Source organism: Maylandia zebra, linkage group LG9, assembly GCF_041146795.1.
Source record: "Maylandia zebra isolate NMK-2024a linkage group LG9, Mzebra_GT3a, whole genome shotgun sequence".
Lineage (NCBI taxonomy): Eukaryota > Metazoa > Chordata > Actinopteri > Cichliformes > Cichlidae > Maylandia > Maylandia zebra.
The window spans coordinates 32,064,083-32,081,354 of record NC_135175.1 but is presented as its reverse complement, the minus strand read 5'-3'; the positions used below and the strand labels follow the sequence as shown (position 1 = coordinate 32,081,354).

The following is a 17,272-nucleotide window of genomic DNA, read 5'->3' as shown; positions in this document are numbered from 1 at the left end:
TAGGCCCCAGTCACACAGGCCAGGACACTGATTAGCAACCATCTGGAAACCACTAGTTGCAAGGGAAAAATGCATATTCCCCAGTCAGTGGTGAGTGGTTGTTGAGGTTTGCTGTCAGTCACTGTGCAATCAATACCAAAGCCCCAGTCCCTGAGGCCTAGAGACCAGTTGGTGATCCTTTGGCAACCAGGACTCCTGCTTGTAGGAGAAAATTGTGTATTCCACAACCACTTGGCAAGTAGTTGCAGGAGGTTGCTGGCAGTTGCTAACTGTTGCAGCCCCTTGTGATTACTTCAACCACTAGTAGAAAAAGTGCAACAATTGTTTGCAGACAATCCAGCAATTTATGGGAGACATGGCACTCCGGCCTTTCCAGAACAATAAGGTGGATTTTTGTGCAGTTCCCGCATTGCCACAAGCCCCTCCTGTCCAGCTCCAACCACTCACCAACTGGTCAGAGAATACATATTTTTCCCTACCTGTCCAGGCCTGTGTCCCTCAGATTTTACTCTTAAACAAAGAAATACAACGATATCACAGAGTTTGAAATAAATACATTTATGTCAAGTGTCATAGAAAAACATGAAAGAGCTCTATCTCTTTAAATCATTGCACATTACACTGCGTCCTCTGCCTTGCAGAGAAAAAAGAGGTGTCCTTGTGGGTTGTGTAGTTTTCTGTCACGTGCTGTTGAGTAATCCCAAAGGTCAACAGAGCAGAAATGCTCCTCAGGCCACCAGAAAACATCTGGTACAGCTGTAAACATTGTTTGGATGACTGCTATGAAGCTATAACCGATGTTTATACAACTTGTTTTAAACTTGTTTTAAAGAGAGTTTAAGTGTGGTGATGTACAGTGGGGCAAAAAAGTATTTAGTCAGCCACCGATTGTGCAAGTTCCCCCACCTAAAATGATGACAGAGGTCAGTAATTTGCACCAGAGGTACACTTCAACTGTGAGAGACAGAATGTGAAAAAAAAATCCATGAATCCACATGGTAGGATTTGTAAAGAATTTATTCGTAAATCAGGGTGGAAAATAAGTATTTGGTCAATAACAAAAATACAACTCAATACTTTGTAACATAACCTTTGTTGGCAATAACAGAGGTCAAACGTTTACTATAGGTCTTTACCAGGTTTGCACACACAGTAGCTGGTATTTTGGCCCAGTCCTCCATGCAGATCTTCTCGAGAGCAGTGATGTTTTGGGGCTGTCGCCGAGCAACACGGACTTTCAACTCCCGCCACAGATTTTCTATGGGGTTGAGGTCTGGAGACTGGCTAGGCCACTCCAGGACTTTCAAATGCTTCTTACGGAGCCACTCCTTTGTTGCCCGGGCGGTGTGTTTTGGATCATTGTCATGTTGGAAGACCCAGCCTCGTTTCATCTTCAAAGTTCTCACTGATGGAAGGAAGTTTTGGCTCAAAATCTCACGATACATGGCCCCATTCATTCTGTCCTTAACACGGATCAGTCGTCCTGTCCCCTTGGCAGAAAAACAGCCCCATAGCATGATGTTTCCACCCCCATGCTTCACAGTAGGTATGGTGTTCTTGGGATGCAACTCAGTATTCTTCTTCCTCCAAACACGACGAGTTGAGTTTATACCAAAAAGTTCTACTTTGGTTTCATCTGACCACATGACATTCTCCCAATCCTCTGCTGTATCATCCATGTGCTCTCTGGCAAACTTCAGACGGGCCTGGACATGCACTGGCTTCAGCAGCGGAACACGTCTGGCACTGCGGGATTTGATTCCCTGCTGTTGTAGTGTGTTACTGATGGTGACCTTTGTTACTTTGGTCCCAGCTCTCTGCAGGTCATTCACCAGGTCCCCCCGTGTGGTTCTGGGATCTTTGCTCACCGTTTTCATGATCATTTTGACCCCACGGGATGAGATCTTGCGTGGAGCCCCAGATCGAGGGAGATTATCAGTGGTCTTGTATGTCTTCCATTTTCTGATGATTACTCCCACAGTTGATTTTTTCACACCAAGCTGCTTGTCTATTGTAGATTCACTCTTTCCAGTCTGGTGCAGGACTACAATACTTTTCCTGGTGTCCTTCGAAAGCTCTTTGGTCTTGGCCATGGCGGAGTTTGGAGTCTGACTGTTTGAGGCTGTGGACAGGTGTCTTTTATACAGATGATGAGTTCAAACAGGTGCCATTCATACAGGTAACAAGTGGGGGACAGAAAAGCCTCTTACAGAAGACGTTACAGGTCTGTGAGAGCCAGAGATTTTCCTTGTTTGAGGTGACCAAATACTTATTTTCCACCCTAATTTACGAATAAATTGTTTACAAATCCTACCATGTGAATTCATGGATTTTTTTTTCATATTCTGTCTCTCACAGTTGAAGTGTACCTCTGGTGCAAATTACTGACCTCTGTCATCATTTTAAGTGGGGGAATTTGCACAATCGGTGGCTGACTAAATACTTTTTTGCCCCACTGTAAATCACAAGACTATGAAGTCACAGTTTAGATTTGTTTTCACCTGCTGGTTGTTCAGGTTTAGGCACTAATCGCTTTGGTTTAAGAGTAAGACTGACTATCTATCCATCCATCCATCCATCCATCCATCCATCCATCCATCCATCCATCCATCCATCCATCCATCCATCCATCCATCGATGGATAGATAGATGATTTAAGTAGCTATTTACTGAAGCTTGATTAATATCGATTTCGTCTCAGGGCACAACCCCTCTTTTGTACCCCGAGGTTTGAATTGCTTTACCGTTTCTGGATGTGAGTTTTTAAAGTGTTTTCTTGCTGGTTTTGAGGCCATTCCAGTGCTCTATGTTTTTGATTCATTTTGGGATGTCCTCTTTTTGATTACTTATCATTCTTATGATATTTTATCAAGTCTCTTGCTGTTTTCACATTTCAGTTTCTAGTAATAAGTTGAAGGTTGTGGATTAACCCTTGTCTGTTATTCTAAGTCATATTTTCCTCCACACTTCCCATGTTTCCCAATTTCCACGTGCCTCCCTCTGACTTGTTTCAAAGACTCAGAAAACGTGTTTTCTTTTGTTTTGCGTGTTAGTTTTGCTTCCTGCCTGTCTCCCCTAATTGTCCTGATTGTCTTCATTTCTTCTGTTGGCCTGTCCCTCTGTATATAAATATTTGTCTTTGTCACAGTGGCTGCAGTACTTTCCTGTCTGCAGCTGAGCACCCTGCATACCATGTTGTTATGCCGTACGTTAGGATGCTCTCTATGGTGGCTCTGTAAAATGTCACCAGCAGCCTCTCCTCCAGGTTGTTCCTCCTGAGCACTCTCAGAAAGTGGAGACGCTGCTGGGCCTTTTTAACCACCGCTGTAGTATTTGCAGTCCAGGAGAGGTCATCAGATATCTGCACGCCCAGAAACCTCATGGAGTGTACCCTCTCCACACAGCTCCCGTGAATGTAAAGTGGGGCCGGGTCTGCTCTGCCCTTCCTGAAGTCCAAGATAAGTTCTTTAGTTTTCGTGGTGTTCAGTTGGAGGTTGTTAACTGAACACCACTCAGTCAGTCTGTTGACCTCATCTCTGTAGTCCGACTCATCCCCCCTTGAGATGAGTCCAACCACTGTGGTGTCATCCGCGAACTTTATGATGGTGTTTGAGAGATGGGTAGGGGAGCAGTCGGATGTGTAGAGCGTAAACAGGAGGGGACTCAAAACACATCCTTGTGGAGACCCGGTGCTGAGTGTGATGGTGCTGGACCGGTGGGGGCCGAGTCTGACAAACTGTGGTCTATTTGTCAGGAAGTCCTTGATCCAGAGGCAGATGGGGGTGGAGAGTCCCAGGTGAGACAGTTTCTGGACCAGGATCTCCGGGATGATATGATTGAATGCTGAGCTGAAGTCCAGAAAGAGCATTCTCACATAGCTTCCTCGGTGCTCCAGGTGACTCAGCGCAGTGTGGAGTGCTATGGTGATAGCGTCCTCGGTGGAACGATTTGTCCTGTAGGCAAATTGGTGGGGGTCCAGAGTGGGAGGCAGACCGGCCCTGATGTGCTGACAGACCAGTCTCTCAAAGCACTTCATCACTACAGGCGTAAGTGCAACAGGCCTGTAGTCATTTGGGCTGGCCACAGCTGTCTTCTTGGCGATGGGGATGATGGTGGAGGTTTTGAGGCAGGGCGGGACGGTGTTTGATGACAAGGAAAGGTTGAAGATTTTAGTGAAGACTCCGGTCAGTTCGTCAGCACATGCTCTGAGAACCTTTCCATGTATTCCATCAGGACCTGCCGCCTTCCTGGGATTCACTGACCTTAGAACACACCTCACTTGGTGCTCCCTAAGTGTTAGTGTGCCAGTGCTGGGGGCGGGTGGAAGTGGTGTGGCAGCTGAGGGCTTGGTCGTCTCAAAGCGGGCGAAGAAACGGTTTAGATCCTCAGCCAGCGAGGCATCAGTCCTAGATGTCGCCTGGTTATTGCTTCTGTAGTTGGTAATGTGATTGATCCCCTGCCACATTTTTCTGGGGTCGTTGTCAGCAAAGTGATCTTCAATCCTCCTCCTATAGGCAGCCTTAGCTTTCCTGATGCCTCTACTCAGGTCTGCCCTGGCCGCCCTATACGCAGCCCTGTCCCCTGACTTGAAGGCAGTGTTGCGGCTTTTTAGGAGGGATTGCACTTCGCTATTCATCCAGGGTTTTTGATTTGGAAACACCCTGACCCTTTTGTTGACGGTGACATTGTCAACACAGTTCCTGATGTACGAGAGTACAGTGTCCGTGTACTCCTGGAGGTTGTGGCTGGAGAATAAATCCCATACAGTTGTTGAGAAGCAGTCCTGCAGTTGAGAAAGGGCTCCTTCAGGCCAGGTTTTTATTGTCTTTGTCTGGGGCTTTGTTTTTCTCAGCAGGGGGATGTAGGTGGGGGTGAGGGACATGCAGAGGTGGTCAGATCCAGCCAGGTGGGGGAGGGGTGTCGCTCTGAAAGCATGCCTGATGTTTGAATAGACATGGTCCAAAGTGTGTTCTCCTCTCGTAGCAAAGTCCACAAACTGGACAAATTTAGGAAGCACAGTCTTTAGGCACGCTTTGTTAAAGTCGCCGGCGACAATAAAAACCCCATCGGGGTGGGCAAGCTGTTGTTTGTTTATGGTGTTGAGCAAGAGGCTGAGAGCCGTGCTAACGTTAGCATCCGGCGGTATATAAACAGCTATCACAATAACTACTGTAAACTCCCTCGGGATGTAAAAAGGTCTGCACGAGACTGCCAGAACCTCCAAATCAGGAGAACAGTGTGTGTGAATGATCCTGCTGTTACAACACCACTCGTTATGCACGTAAACACATAGCCCCCCTCCTCTGCTTTTACCTGAGTTGCTGTTTCTGTCATGCCGGTGTAGCGTGCGGCCTGCTAACTCGACTGCAGCGTCGGGAATCAGCGGGTGAAGCCACGTCTCCGTAATAAGAATAATGCTGCAGTTACGTGCAAAGCTTGTGTTGGCTATCTGTAGCTCCAATTCGTCAAGTTTGTGGGTGATGGATCTGGCGTTCGATAGGAAAAGGCTCGGAAGTCCTGGCCGGTGTGGATGTTTGCATAGCCTAGCGTCTGAGCCCGACCGGCATCCCCTCTTCTGCTTTCTTTCCCTCCGTCGCCTTCTACGCTTGCTGGGCGGGCAGACCATCCACGGTGACCCTGGCGGTCTCGCTATCTCCACCAGGATGTTGTGTGTTCGCTGATAGTCGCCAGAAACAGACAAACTATATTTAAAACCTAGGTCAATTAGGTTCTGGCGACTGTAAGAGATGGCGGCGTTGCAAACATTCAAAAATATCCACATTAAAAGTAAAAATGAGCACCAAACTGGAGAGCTAAGAGCCGCTGCACCCGTGCGCGCCGCCATCTTGGCATTAGTCTCTGATTTGATGAGTAAGAGCCACCATGTTGCTTCCTGTTGAAAGCGTGTTCTTCCTCACTACTGTCACTAAGGGCTGTTCTGATACTCTGTAATATTGTACCGTCTTTAATTTACTATACAATAGTCCCTTGAGCTGATGGTTGTTGACACCTCGTGCTACATAAATAAACCTAAAATGAATTTGAACTTGATAGTTATGTTGAAGTTATCTGGGCGCTGTTCCAGATCTTTCTGTCTCACTTTAACCTCCAGAGATAAACCACAAGCGCACATTCACACACAGACATGGACAGTTGGCTTAATTGTGATCCTGTCCAGAGCTTCAGGTGTAGCTTTTTGCTTTTTAGTAAAGCTTTTCTTCGTGTCCTGTGGGAGAGATGAAGGTTTTCCATCTGGAAAACATTCTGTTGAAGCCAGACGACACCACTGGCACTGAGCTCACACCGACTGCAGCGACATTCATAGCATACAGGTGACAAAACGACGGCCTTCATCCTTGTCTGGACGTCTCAGCGTTAAACCCGCGGTTTTAAGTTTGTATTAGTCCATCCTTCTTCTGGGTTTTCATTGGCTTCTGTATACATTGCTTAGTCAGTATTTAGTTTTCTGTTAATAATACTATTTGTTAACCTTGTGTGTATGAGCCTTGTTATTTGTGACTTCAGTTCTTAGCTTTAGTTTCTGATGACTTTAGGTTTATATTTAGTGACATTACCAGTGTTTCCATTCAGTTCCTTCTAACAGTCTCATCTTTGTCTTCATGTGTTTCAAAGTAGCTTTGTGTTTCCTAGTTCTGTGGTTTCTAGTATTTCTTGAAAGTCTCCTGCCTTCAATCTCTTTTTTTGGACTTTTGGATTCAACACCATCAACAGTTGAGCCTATGTTCACTTCTGTCTCCTGCATCCTGCATTTGGGCTCCAAGCAATCCACAATCCTGTGTGTGACAGCAGTCCACGGCACACAGACTTTTATACAACTTAACCTGAGGAGTCGCTCTCTTCAGGCGTGTGGAAAAAAGGTTAGTTTAACTCACATCCACACTGGTTTCACTTATCCATGCTAATGATTTCTTTTTAGAAAATTAGGGTTCTTGTCTTGAGTGCAATCACAGAAAAGGATCAATTATTTCCTTCAGACTTGGTTGTTTCCAGTTTTCAGTTGCAGTTAGATTTAGGCTTGGTTAGATTTGGGAAACAAAACTTCTTGAACTGGTTTTCCCAACGGGCTTTAGAAAGCTTGTGCACCACAGTGGCTTTCCGATAGAAGGAATTGGAGACAATGAAACCTCTCCTTTGACCATTCCTTCTTCTTGAGTTAAAACAACATGAATGATCAGTTGCAGGGACGACCTTGGAGCACTGACATTTTCATGATGTTGTTGGAACAACACCAACACGGTGATATCATTTCATATTTAATGTGGTGGCTCTGAGAGCCCAGTGACAGGGGAAGAAGAAAAACAACAGTTCTGTGATATAGATTTGTTTTATGACTTTTTCTTCTGTTTGTAATTTATGTGCCTTAAATATTGCATAATGCTTTGTGCCTCAGACAAAGAGAGAATCTTACATATGAAACATCTCACTGGTGGAGCTAATAAATGACCCAGACTATTGTCTGTAAGAAATCAGAAGCCAAATATGTGTGGAAACAGAGTTTTAATCTGAGCAACGAGGTGTAATTTATAAGCTCATCGTGCATTTTTCTTTTTGGAATTAAAAAATAACTTCTGACCAGAGGAGTCTGTGCACTGATTTCCTCTTAAAATGCAGCAATTAGATGGAAAAATAACACAAATATAGTAAAAAAATAAAAGCCTTAAAATTGAGTTATGTTCAGCAATCAACACAAAGCTGCCAGGGTTCAAAACAGACTTTGAGATGAGAAACATTTCACTGCTCAAAGTCTGCATCATGGTTTCACTTTGTCAAAGAGCATGCATCCTGTTTCTGTCATGAAAGTGAAGAACGCTCATCTTTGCGACCAAAGACATTATTCACACAGAACAACTTCTCCAACTTTATTTATCTGCCAGATTAAAAACGAGGGAATGGCAACATAATTATGATTTGTATCATATGCAGCTTACTGAGAATTCATTACTGTCTGGTGATATAACTGTACTTAGGTCCATCATAAAGACTCAGTCCTGATTTTAAGATGTGAGTAAGCTGTATGTCATTAGCTGTTGAAATAGTTTTCATACCTTTATGAAACCTTTATTACTTGGTAGTGTTTTGTGAGTGCAGTTGAGAGCCTTGTCTTTGATCAATGCTTTTTTATTTAAATACATCATTTAGAAATTATTTTTAAAAGCAAACAACTAATTGAGCTAACTGAGATTTAACAGGAATATTTTTAGCCTAAAATGAACAGGGCAGGGGTCTCTGTCCTGCAGTTTTGATTTAACTTCCTAGAACCTGTTGTCCACATTTGTGGACATCACATTTTGGGTTGTCTAGACCAAAATACTAAATTTTGCTCTACAAAGGCCTGATGTCCACTTACAAGGACATTATACAGCCACTGTTCTATTGAATTTTAAAGGAATATCCTTATATGTGCATCTCATTTTTGTCAGAAACAAAAATCAGGGAAAACAAATGTGGCAATTCTTTGTTTTTACATTCATCAGGTCCCAATTTGCCCAAATATCAAAGAGAAATTAAAAATGCATGCCATGAAAGAGTTGGGGTCTTAGGAGATTAAAACTCTACAGGAGCAGAAGTCCTGTAGATTTAATCTGTAACCATGGCCATGAAGATACCCAGCCTTAAGTTCAGCATTGTTTTAATCCTCCAGTGTCAGACATGACGCAGAAATGGAGAGTGAATGAGCCAGAGTTTATGGATGGAGACGATGCATTTGGACATAGAAGGCAGTGCGGCTGCAGCAGACCAGAGCCAGCAGGTCATCAGCTCCCAGCCAGAAGGCCTGAGAATCGTGCTGAGGAATGAGACACCGATGCCAGGCTGCGACCGTCTGTGTATGCTCAGATATTTGTCTCTGTGTGCGAATATTTACAGTGGACAGACAGGGACCGAAACTCTAAAAGTAGAAACGCCACAATGGAAAAAGTCTCACGCGTTCATATATTTTATCTGCGTCACCTCAAAGCCTGCAGAACAGTTTCACTAAAATGTAAATATTGAACATTACAAAGACATTTAAGCTCTATTTTAGGAGTCATTAGACTGAAGTACATTATCACAATAGTTCAAATATGAATGACCATCGATTATCAAGATGATCCAAATAAGTTAGTGAACAAACTTTATCAGAATGATGGAAAATCTCTGGACTACAGATTGAAAAAATTTGGGGGGAGGACGTGATAGATCATTAGGCGGTGAATGTTGTGTGAAAAACAACAAGCGAGTATGTAAGAAAAATGAAAGATAAGAAATAAGAGGAAATGGAAAGAGTGAGTGATTGCCAAAGATAAAAGAGACAAATTGATAAAAAAAATTTTAAAAAGAAGAACAGAGAGAACATGAAAGTCTCCAAAAATGGAAATCGTGAAAAATACAAATGTTTCAAAATGACAACTTCCACTTACGTCCCGTACTTCAGGAAATCCATCTATGTGAGGACTTTAGACCTTAAAGAGGAGACATTTTCTCTGTTTTGCCTGAAACCCCGTCCTCCGGGTGCTGTTAGCCACATTTCCTGCATAACTAGCATGTTTTGTCAGTGATTTATGTTTGTCTTACCTACATACTGGGTTTGTAGACCCAGTGTATGTCACAGTACTTCAATAAACACACCAACACACCAAAACAGGACATGGAGTTGTTTAATGGCATCAGGTAAAAACTACAACTGACTGGCTTGTAGACCTGATCAAGACAACCTGCTGAAGTTCAAACCGAGCATGACAATGGAGAAGGAAGGTGAATTAAGTGACTTTGGCTGTAACATGGATGTTGGTGCCAGATGGGCTGGTCGTCTATTTCAGAAGCTGCTGATCTAATGGGATTTTCCCACACAACCATCTCTGTGGACCTTTTTCTCATAAAGGAGAAAATATCCAGTGAGTGAAAGTTTTCTGGGCAAAGATGATGCATTCATGTCAGAGGTCAGAGAAGAAAGGCCCGACTTCTTTGTGCTGATCGGACGGCAACAGTTACAGTCAAGATATGCAGAAAAGCATCTCTGAAGACAGATTAATCCAACAGATTGAACCTTGAAGCAGCAGCAGAGGAGCACATCGGGTACCACTCCTCTCAGCTAAGAACGGGAAGCTGAGGTTAGAATTTACACAGGTTCAGAGAAATTGTACAATTGTAAGGCAGTCCAGGCATCTGATTTGGATGCGTCCTGGGTGCCACTTCCAGGAAGAGAGAAAGGAGCTGCTGGATATATAAATATATCTCAGCTGACTTGGGAATGCCTGAGTGAGGGAGTTCTGGGTTTCTCTACTGTCAGTGGTAGAAGATGGATGGATGGATGAATGGATGGATGGATGGAGAAGGGTGTCCACCCTCAGCATTGTGAAGCGATGTTAACCTAAAGAGGTCAGTGAGTATATTTTATATAGGCTAGATGTAGATGTGCAATGTGTATATCTGGTTAATTGCCAGATGGTGTGTCAGAGGTGGAGAATGTTGTTTATACATGATGAGATAGCAACGAACGCCAGGCACTGACAAACCCACACATTGCGAGCAGCATTAATGCTCTGCGGGTGTGTGTTGGCCAGAGTCAGAGGAGAGGTTTGAACTGTTTTGAGAAGGAACAGATCCTCATTCTTATCTGGACCCTCCCCTTATTGTGAAAGAGCATCTCCACTCTGGACAAAGAAGCAGTGGGCAGAATGAGTGCCGTGTTTCATCAGTGTATCATCACCGCTTCGTGGTGTGGGAAAAATTTCCTGGACAGTTATTTCTCACACCACGATTTTCCTCCTCTGTGATCAGACTGTATTTATAAAAGGAAATACCCTTGTGCAAGTTATGAAATCCTCAGTGGCCGTTTATCCTTTTTCGGTCGAACTATTTTGGGATTTTACAGGGGACTAGAGAGTTCTTCTTTACTTATTCACTATAAAACTCAAAACATCAGAATCACAAGTACAATAAAAGTCAATATCTGTCCCTGCAGTTACAGCCTACATACGTGTACTGGACCTCTATGCGTACCTTTATGTGGACCAAAGGAGTAAAAGGTGCATATTTGTACAACTTCTTCTAAATTTAGAGGTGCCTAGAAAAGAAAGCAATAGATTCATGGCAGAAGAATAGGACACACATTTATTTTAATTAATTTTACTCAGCAGTCATTAAGGCAAAGAATGTCGTTAAAATCTACATGAACATTTGAGGTGCTCACAGGATCCACTGTTACACTCAGGATGGGGACCCAGCTGTGCTTCACAATCGATGTGACAGCAGCTCCATTATTTATGATTCGATAAGCAGGAAAATAATAATAATTCTGTTTTGTGTATGTCTGCAGCTGGTCTTCTACAAGGCGGTGCAGATTCTGTCCAATCTGGGCCACAGCCTGTCAATCATCACTCTGCTAACCAGCACCATCATCATCTGTTTGTTCAGGTAAAAACACTCACTGACCACAGCTCACAGAAGCACTGTTTCAGTTTAATTCATGGTGACCAGAATTACAAGTCATCTCAAGGCACTGTATACTATAAAGACAAACAACACTGACAGAACATTAGTGACCACATAGTCAGAGAAAAAAAATCCCCATAACAGGGACAAAAGCACATGTTCAGAGACCACAGCGCTGTCACCACTTGTTTGATGAATGGGAAAGTGGAGGAAAGAGAAGCATAAAGGAAGCTGTGGAGTCACAGACAACCAGGAAGTGCAAATATTGAGCTGTGTAGAGTTTCGTCTGATGCAGTAAAAGTAGAAATAAAAACTATGAAAGCACCTCATTACACACAAAACTTTATTATTGTCCAAAATTCAAAAGTAAAATGCTTCTGCTGCAGATGTTTAAAATGAACTCAGTTTAAGTGTTCTCATATAAATATGTAATAATATTAAATATTTAATAAAACAGCTATTAAAAAGCTACTGTTAAAAAACATCTCCTGTAACTACAAAAACTGCAACTCTTTTACTTTACACGTGATTATTCTGATAATTACTTGCTAATATTTGTTCTTTTTCCATCTAAAGTACAGATCTTATCTGATCCTAGAACACTGAAAGCAGAGCCGCAGACGACTTGTCTAGTGTCCTGATCACCCATCAAAGACGAGACATAATCCCCAATATGCATGTTCAAACAACCAGAAAAAGCAGCTGTGCTCTCAGTTTGCCCAGCTGCAGGCGCTGATGACAGGACACAAACACACCCATTAATTTGACTCTCAGTCAAGCAGACTAAAGCAGATCAATCCTACTTTAAGATACTTTAGTCCAATTTGATTTTAATCAATGTCTATTTTTAGATTTCACTGGACAAGCATTGATTGCCTTGCTTGTCCTGATGGTGCCATTAACTTCATCAAGGCATTTACTCAGGGCATAACATGTTCCATCACAGTAACCCTGCACAATAGTATTTTTACCTCTTCGTAAAGTCGCCCTGAGAGGTCAAATGGACACCAGCAAATTAAAAAATGCTGCAAAAGCACACAAAACACAACTAAAGCTGAATGAAGCAAAATGGAAGTAGGAAAAAAAAGCTAAAACTAAGAAGCAACTGATAGTATTGGATGCTTCTCTTGGCGGTCAAAGGGTGCATTAGAGGGGCTTTTATTCTTCGCCTCAGGAAGAAAGCGTGTGTTAGGCAGACTTGCTGAAACAAGCGAACAGGTTGGAGAGGCACAGAGAGGACAGAGAACACAAACGCAGTGGTGGCATCTAAGGACATGCTGTGGAAGAGTGGAGACAGGAGAAGTTGTCGCTGCTTCGTGGAAAGTCCCACAGCTGCCTGAGCCTGTGGCAGCATAACTAAGAGATAATTCATGGTCACCCGACCCAGCTTTAACTATAACTAACTATAACTAGAAGCTAAAACTTCTACAAATTGTTGCCTTTGGATGTCATGATTTATAATGTTGTGTGCACATGGACGGATTCAAATTTTCTTACTTACCTAAAAGACAAAGTAAAAGTAACAAAGACAAGGGCGATGCTTTTGAGCTTAACAAGGACACTGCTGGAAACATCCACAGGGGTGATGGTGGAACAACCTAAAATAAACATCTCTTATATGTAAATGAGGCTTCTTATGAAGGACAAACAAAGGTGCCTCACACTTTTTCTATTAATACAATAACCCTGAAAAGTCTGCAGAAACTGTCTTTCTCTTTTTAAACATAAAAATATGGTGACGAATGTAAAAAAAAACCATGAAACTTCCCTTTTTGAAATAGGTTTGTAAAGTTAATGATAATGACTAATCTAACATCTCAATTTAAATTCCCTGAAACAGTGAAAGTTGGTATGTGAAGAAATCAGAAACAGATGATTTTGTCTTCAGTTTTACATCATAGCTCCAGATTTCTATTCTTAGACGCTGCCAGAGTGACTTTGCACGATTCGTAGTCTCATGCTGGGCCCTCGTGCAGCCCCTCAGGTCATCTTTTTAAAGAAAACAAATACAGGGTTTGGAGAGCACGTTTCTTTAGAAAACTCACATTTACTACACCAGCAGACTGCAATCAGAGTTTGGGGTCATGGCTCTGACCTCTTCAGTCTTCTCACATATGTTGAATGAATCATTTTTGTTCTTCTAAAGTGCGGAAATCCTGAAAAAAACGTGAGGTGTAAAGTCAGGCAGGGTCCAGCGCTGAAGGCAAAGTTATCAGTCTTGTTGTGCAAATATCCTGAAAAGTCAAGATAATTTGAACAAATGATGTATTCAGAATCGGGTTATATAACACATTTTTATTTATATACTCTTAACACTTCCGAACATACGGAGCATGATAACAGTTTGCAGAGATGTGCGAAGCTCAGTCTGGATGGACTCCAGCTGCTCACTCGGCCGCTATCAACATGTTTAGATACCGCATCCTTCAGTCAATTCACACCCAGACACTCTGTAAACACACTTCTCTATGTTTGCGTGTGTGTGCGTGTTTACAGGAGACTCCACTGCATGAGGAACTACATCCATCTGAACTTGTTCGTGTCGTTCATCCTGCGCGCCGTCGCAGTGCTCGTCAAAGACACCCTGCTCTTCTCGTATGGTGAAACCACAGACTGCAGCCAACAGCCCTCGCTGGTAGCCTTTCACGCATGAAAACACACACACATTTTTTACTTCACCGTTAAACACATTTACTATATGTACAAAAACCTTTAGATGAACCTTAATTAAAGTAGAAACAGGAGGAGTCTGTATTGGTGATACCAACGTTCACCTTTAAAAAACTTTCTGGGCTCTTCCAAGCATCTTGGAGATGAGCACTTTATGAGGCCATCTGTTGCAGGACTCTTGTAGCTGAACTGAATGTTTGGTTTTTTATGACTCTGGCTAAATGTTTGGACTCTTTGTCATGCAGAAGCATGAATTTGGAACCAGTTAGACGCCTTCCTGATGTTGTTTTTGTGTGTGTGTGATGGATAAGAATCTAATCTATCTAAATGTTTTGCACGGCACTGAGGGTCCTTAGGCAGATGGCTATAAATGACCTCAGAGTGAAGCATTGGAAACCATTCACATAAAGAAGCAGCTTTAGTTTAGAAAACTGTGGGTGGCTTGCAAAGTTTACCTCTATATCTGCATTTTTTCCAACATGTCCACACATGCTGAAGAGAGTTTTCAAATTTGCATTTCTAGCACTGTTAATCCAGGAGTCATGGGTTGGATATACAGTCCTGTGCAAAAGACATCACTCATTTCTTCTTCCAAAAATCCAGACTTGTAATTTATAAAGTGGTCTTGAGCAATAGTTCTCCAGCTTTGAATGTTCTACCATGTGGATCACCGTTCATGGAGCGGTTAAAAACAAATGTCTTTCAGTTCTGAGAAAAGTAAATTAGTAAATTCATTGGAAACAAGCGCAGATTTTTTTAATACACTGGCTCAACTGCACATTTACACAAAACATTTGAGAAATCTTTTCACAGTGTAAAAACAGTCACCCTAATGCCAGTCATCAAGGTTCACAATGAAGTTGGTGATTCTTCTAATTCTTTGTGAAAATGTATTTCTTTGTGGTCAAATTATAATATTACATACAGAACGTTACTATGCAAACTATAGAATGGATGTAACAAAGCATGTTGCTGTGTGTGTGTGTGTGTGTGTGTGTGTGTGTGTGTGTGTGTGTGTGTGTGTGTGTGTGTGTGTGTGTGTGCGTGTGCGTGTGTGTAGGTGGGCTGTAAGGCCAGCCTGATCTTCTTCCAGTACTTCATCTTAGCTAACTTCTTCTGGCTGCTGGTTGAAGGTCTTTACCTTCACACGCTGCTGCTCGTCCTCCCCACCTACTCCTTCCGCCTCTCCATCTACATGCTCATCGGCTGGGGTAGGTTGAACCACAATGAGAGCACCGTAACTTTATGTTGTCTTTACAGTCTTATTGGCCTGGTCTTATGTGTAACCACTGATAATGTTCCTATCACCAAGTTAATGTCTTAAAACCCACTGAAACATCTGACGATCATGCATTAAAAACACTTTATTAAAACTGAATAGAAACCAAAGACAATGTAAGACAGTCTAAAGATGATTAAAAAAAACGAATAATAATGGAAACCTCAGACTCCTGGTGAAAGTTTAGAGCACTTGTATTGTGGACTTAGTTTGGTTTCTGCGCAGAGAAAGTTTAGAGTTATCTGACATGAGTGCAGTGAAGTAGAAACAGTCCATTAACATCACTCAGCTAACAAAGTGGTCGAACCATCAGGGAGCTGAGCTACTTGGAACTTTCTCTTTCTTACAAAGTTTCACATACTATGCAATCCAGTGAAAAACTAATTACATCCATGATTTAGTGACTTTTAAAACCTTCTTTATCAGCAATAGCTTGAAGTAATACCTTTTTGAATGGCTTTATCAGTCTCTTACATTGCTGTGGAGAAATTCTGGCACTCTTCTTTAAAATATTACCTCGGTTCATTGAGATTTGCAGGCATTTGTTTATACACAGCTCTCTTAATGTCCTCCCGCAGTGTTTCAGTCAGGGTGAGGTTGGACTTGCTCATAATCTTTTGTCCCAACATTTTTTTTCACATTTACCATCTGCTGGCCAAAATCTGAACTATTTCCAAACAAAGCGCAGTCTGTCTCTCTAGAGACGAATTGAGTTGTGAAATTTGTTCCATCATTACCACTCGGTTGAATTAATCCTGTGCTAAACTGACCCCTGAAACCGTTGAAGATTAACCTTATGCTTTAATATGTTTTTGACACGGATGGCTTTTGTTAAGCAATCTACTTAATGTACAGTAACTGGGCTAATTGTTCCTTTTAACCTTTATGTGCACATAAAATGAGACTAGCTGACCTGCCCAAGCTTAGCTGTTGGCAAGTCAGTGCTAAACAATGTACAAATGACCTCTTCACAATGAGCAAACACACTTCTCTGCTACATAATGTCTGCCACTACCCACACAGCACATATAGGTCAGCAATACATCACTGCGCTCTTTGGGATTCATGCTAGGTTAAATTTATCACAGGAGGTGTTGATGCAAAGCAGATCGAGCCCTTAAGAAAATCCCTGCAGAGAATTAAGCTCCGTACGAATGAGGCTGCGAGAGGTCAGGAAGACCAGAAAAGTTTATGAAAATAACAATTCATTCAATGTTCCCTGGTTGCAGTTAGCGTGCTATTAACCCTGCAGTTTAAAAAAATCAATTATATTGATAAATTTAGAAATTTCATAGACAGCCCTGTTGTAGCACCCCTTTAGTGTGAGCCTCTGCAAAACACAGTGCCAGCACTCAGACAACCAGCAGACAGTGCGTCACGCTGCTGAAGTGAGCTGGTGTATTCAGGGAAAGTCCGGGCAGTAAACACTCTCCTGGCCTCTGCGTTCGCTCTCTTCCATTCTGTCTCAGCTGCTGCCTTCTGACACCTTCCTTCCACTATCCATCTCCACTTTACCAACAGTTCCTCCCCAATGCATCACCGTTCAGCCCCAGATGTTTAATGTGTGTGTGTAGACGTCATATTTCCTTTGTGGCACTTTGCGAGGATGTTCTGTGCCTGCCAGATAGAGAACCTAAACAGATCCTCTTCTCCTCCATATCTACCTTCCTCTCTACTCTCTGGTTCTCAGGAATCCCTCTTGTGTTCATCGTGGCATGGATCATTTGTAGGATATACATGGAGGACATGGGGTGAGTCTGCAAGTGTTTAAACATTGTTTTCACAAACTGTGTCAAGGTCAGTGCAAAAATCAAACGTTACAAACTTGCAGGCGGCACATTATGCTTATCCTTAATTTCCACCACATGCATGCAGTTGCATTGGTTGAAG

At 42.5% G+C, this 17,272-nt stretch overlaps 1 protein-coding gene across 2 annotated transcripts in view; it reads left to right on the top strand.

Annotated features, from left to right (window-relative positions):
- Positions 1–17,272, top strand: part of LOC101469080 (vasoactive intestinal polypeptide receptor 2) — a 46,962-nt gene that overhangs the window by 22,045 nt on the left and 7,645 nt on the right. For both annotated transcript variants that reach the window (XM_004574776.3, XM_004574775.4), the window contains exons 5-8: positions 11,318–11,415; positions 13,930–14,068; positions 15,164–15,314; positions 17,073–17,133. In XM_004574776.3, coding sequence (XP_004574833.1) covers positions 11,318–11,415; positions 13,930–14,068; positions 15,164–15,314; positions 17,073–17,133 — 449 coding nt within the window. The remainder of the gene's footprint in view (positions 1–11,317; positions 11,416–13,929; positions 14,069–15,163; positions 15,315–17,072; positions 17,134–17,272) is intronic.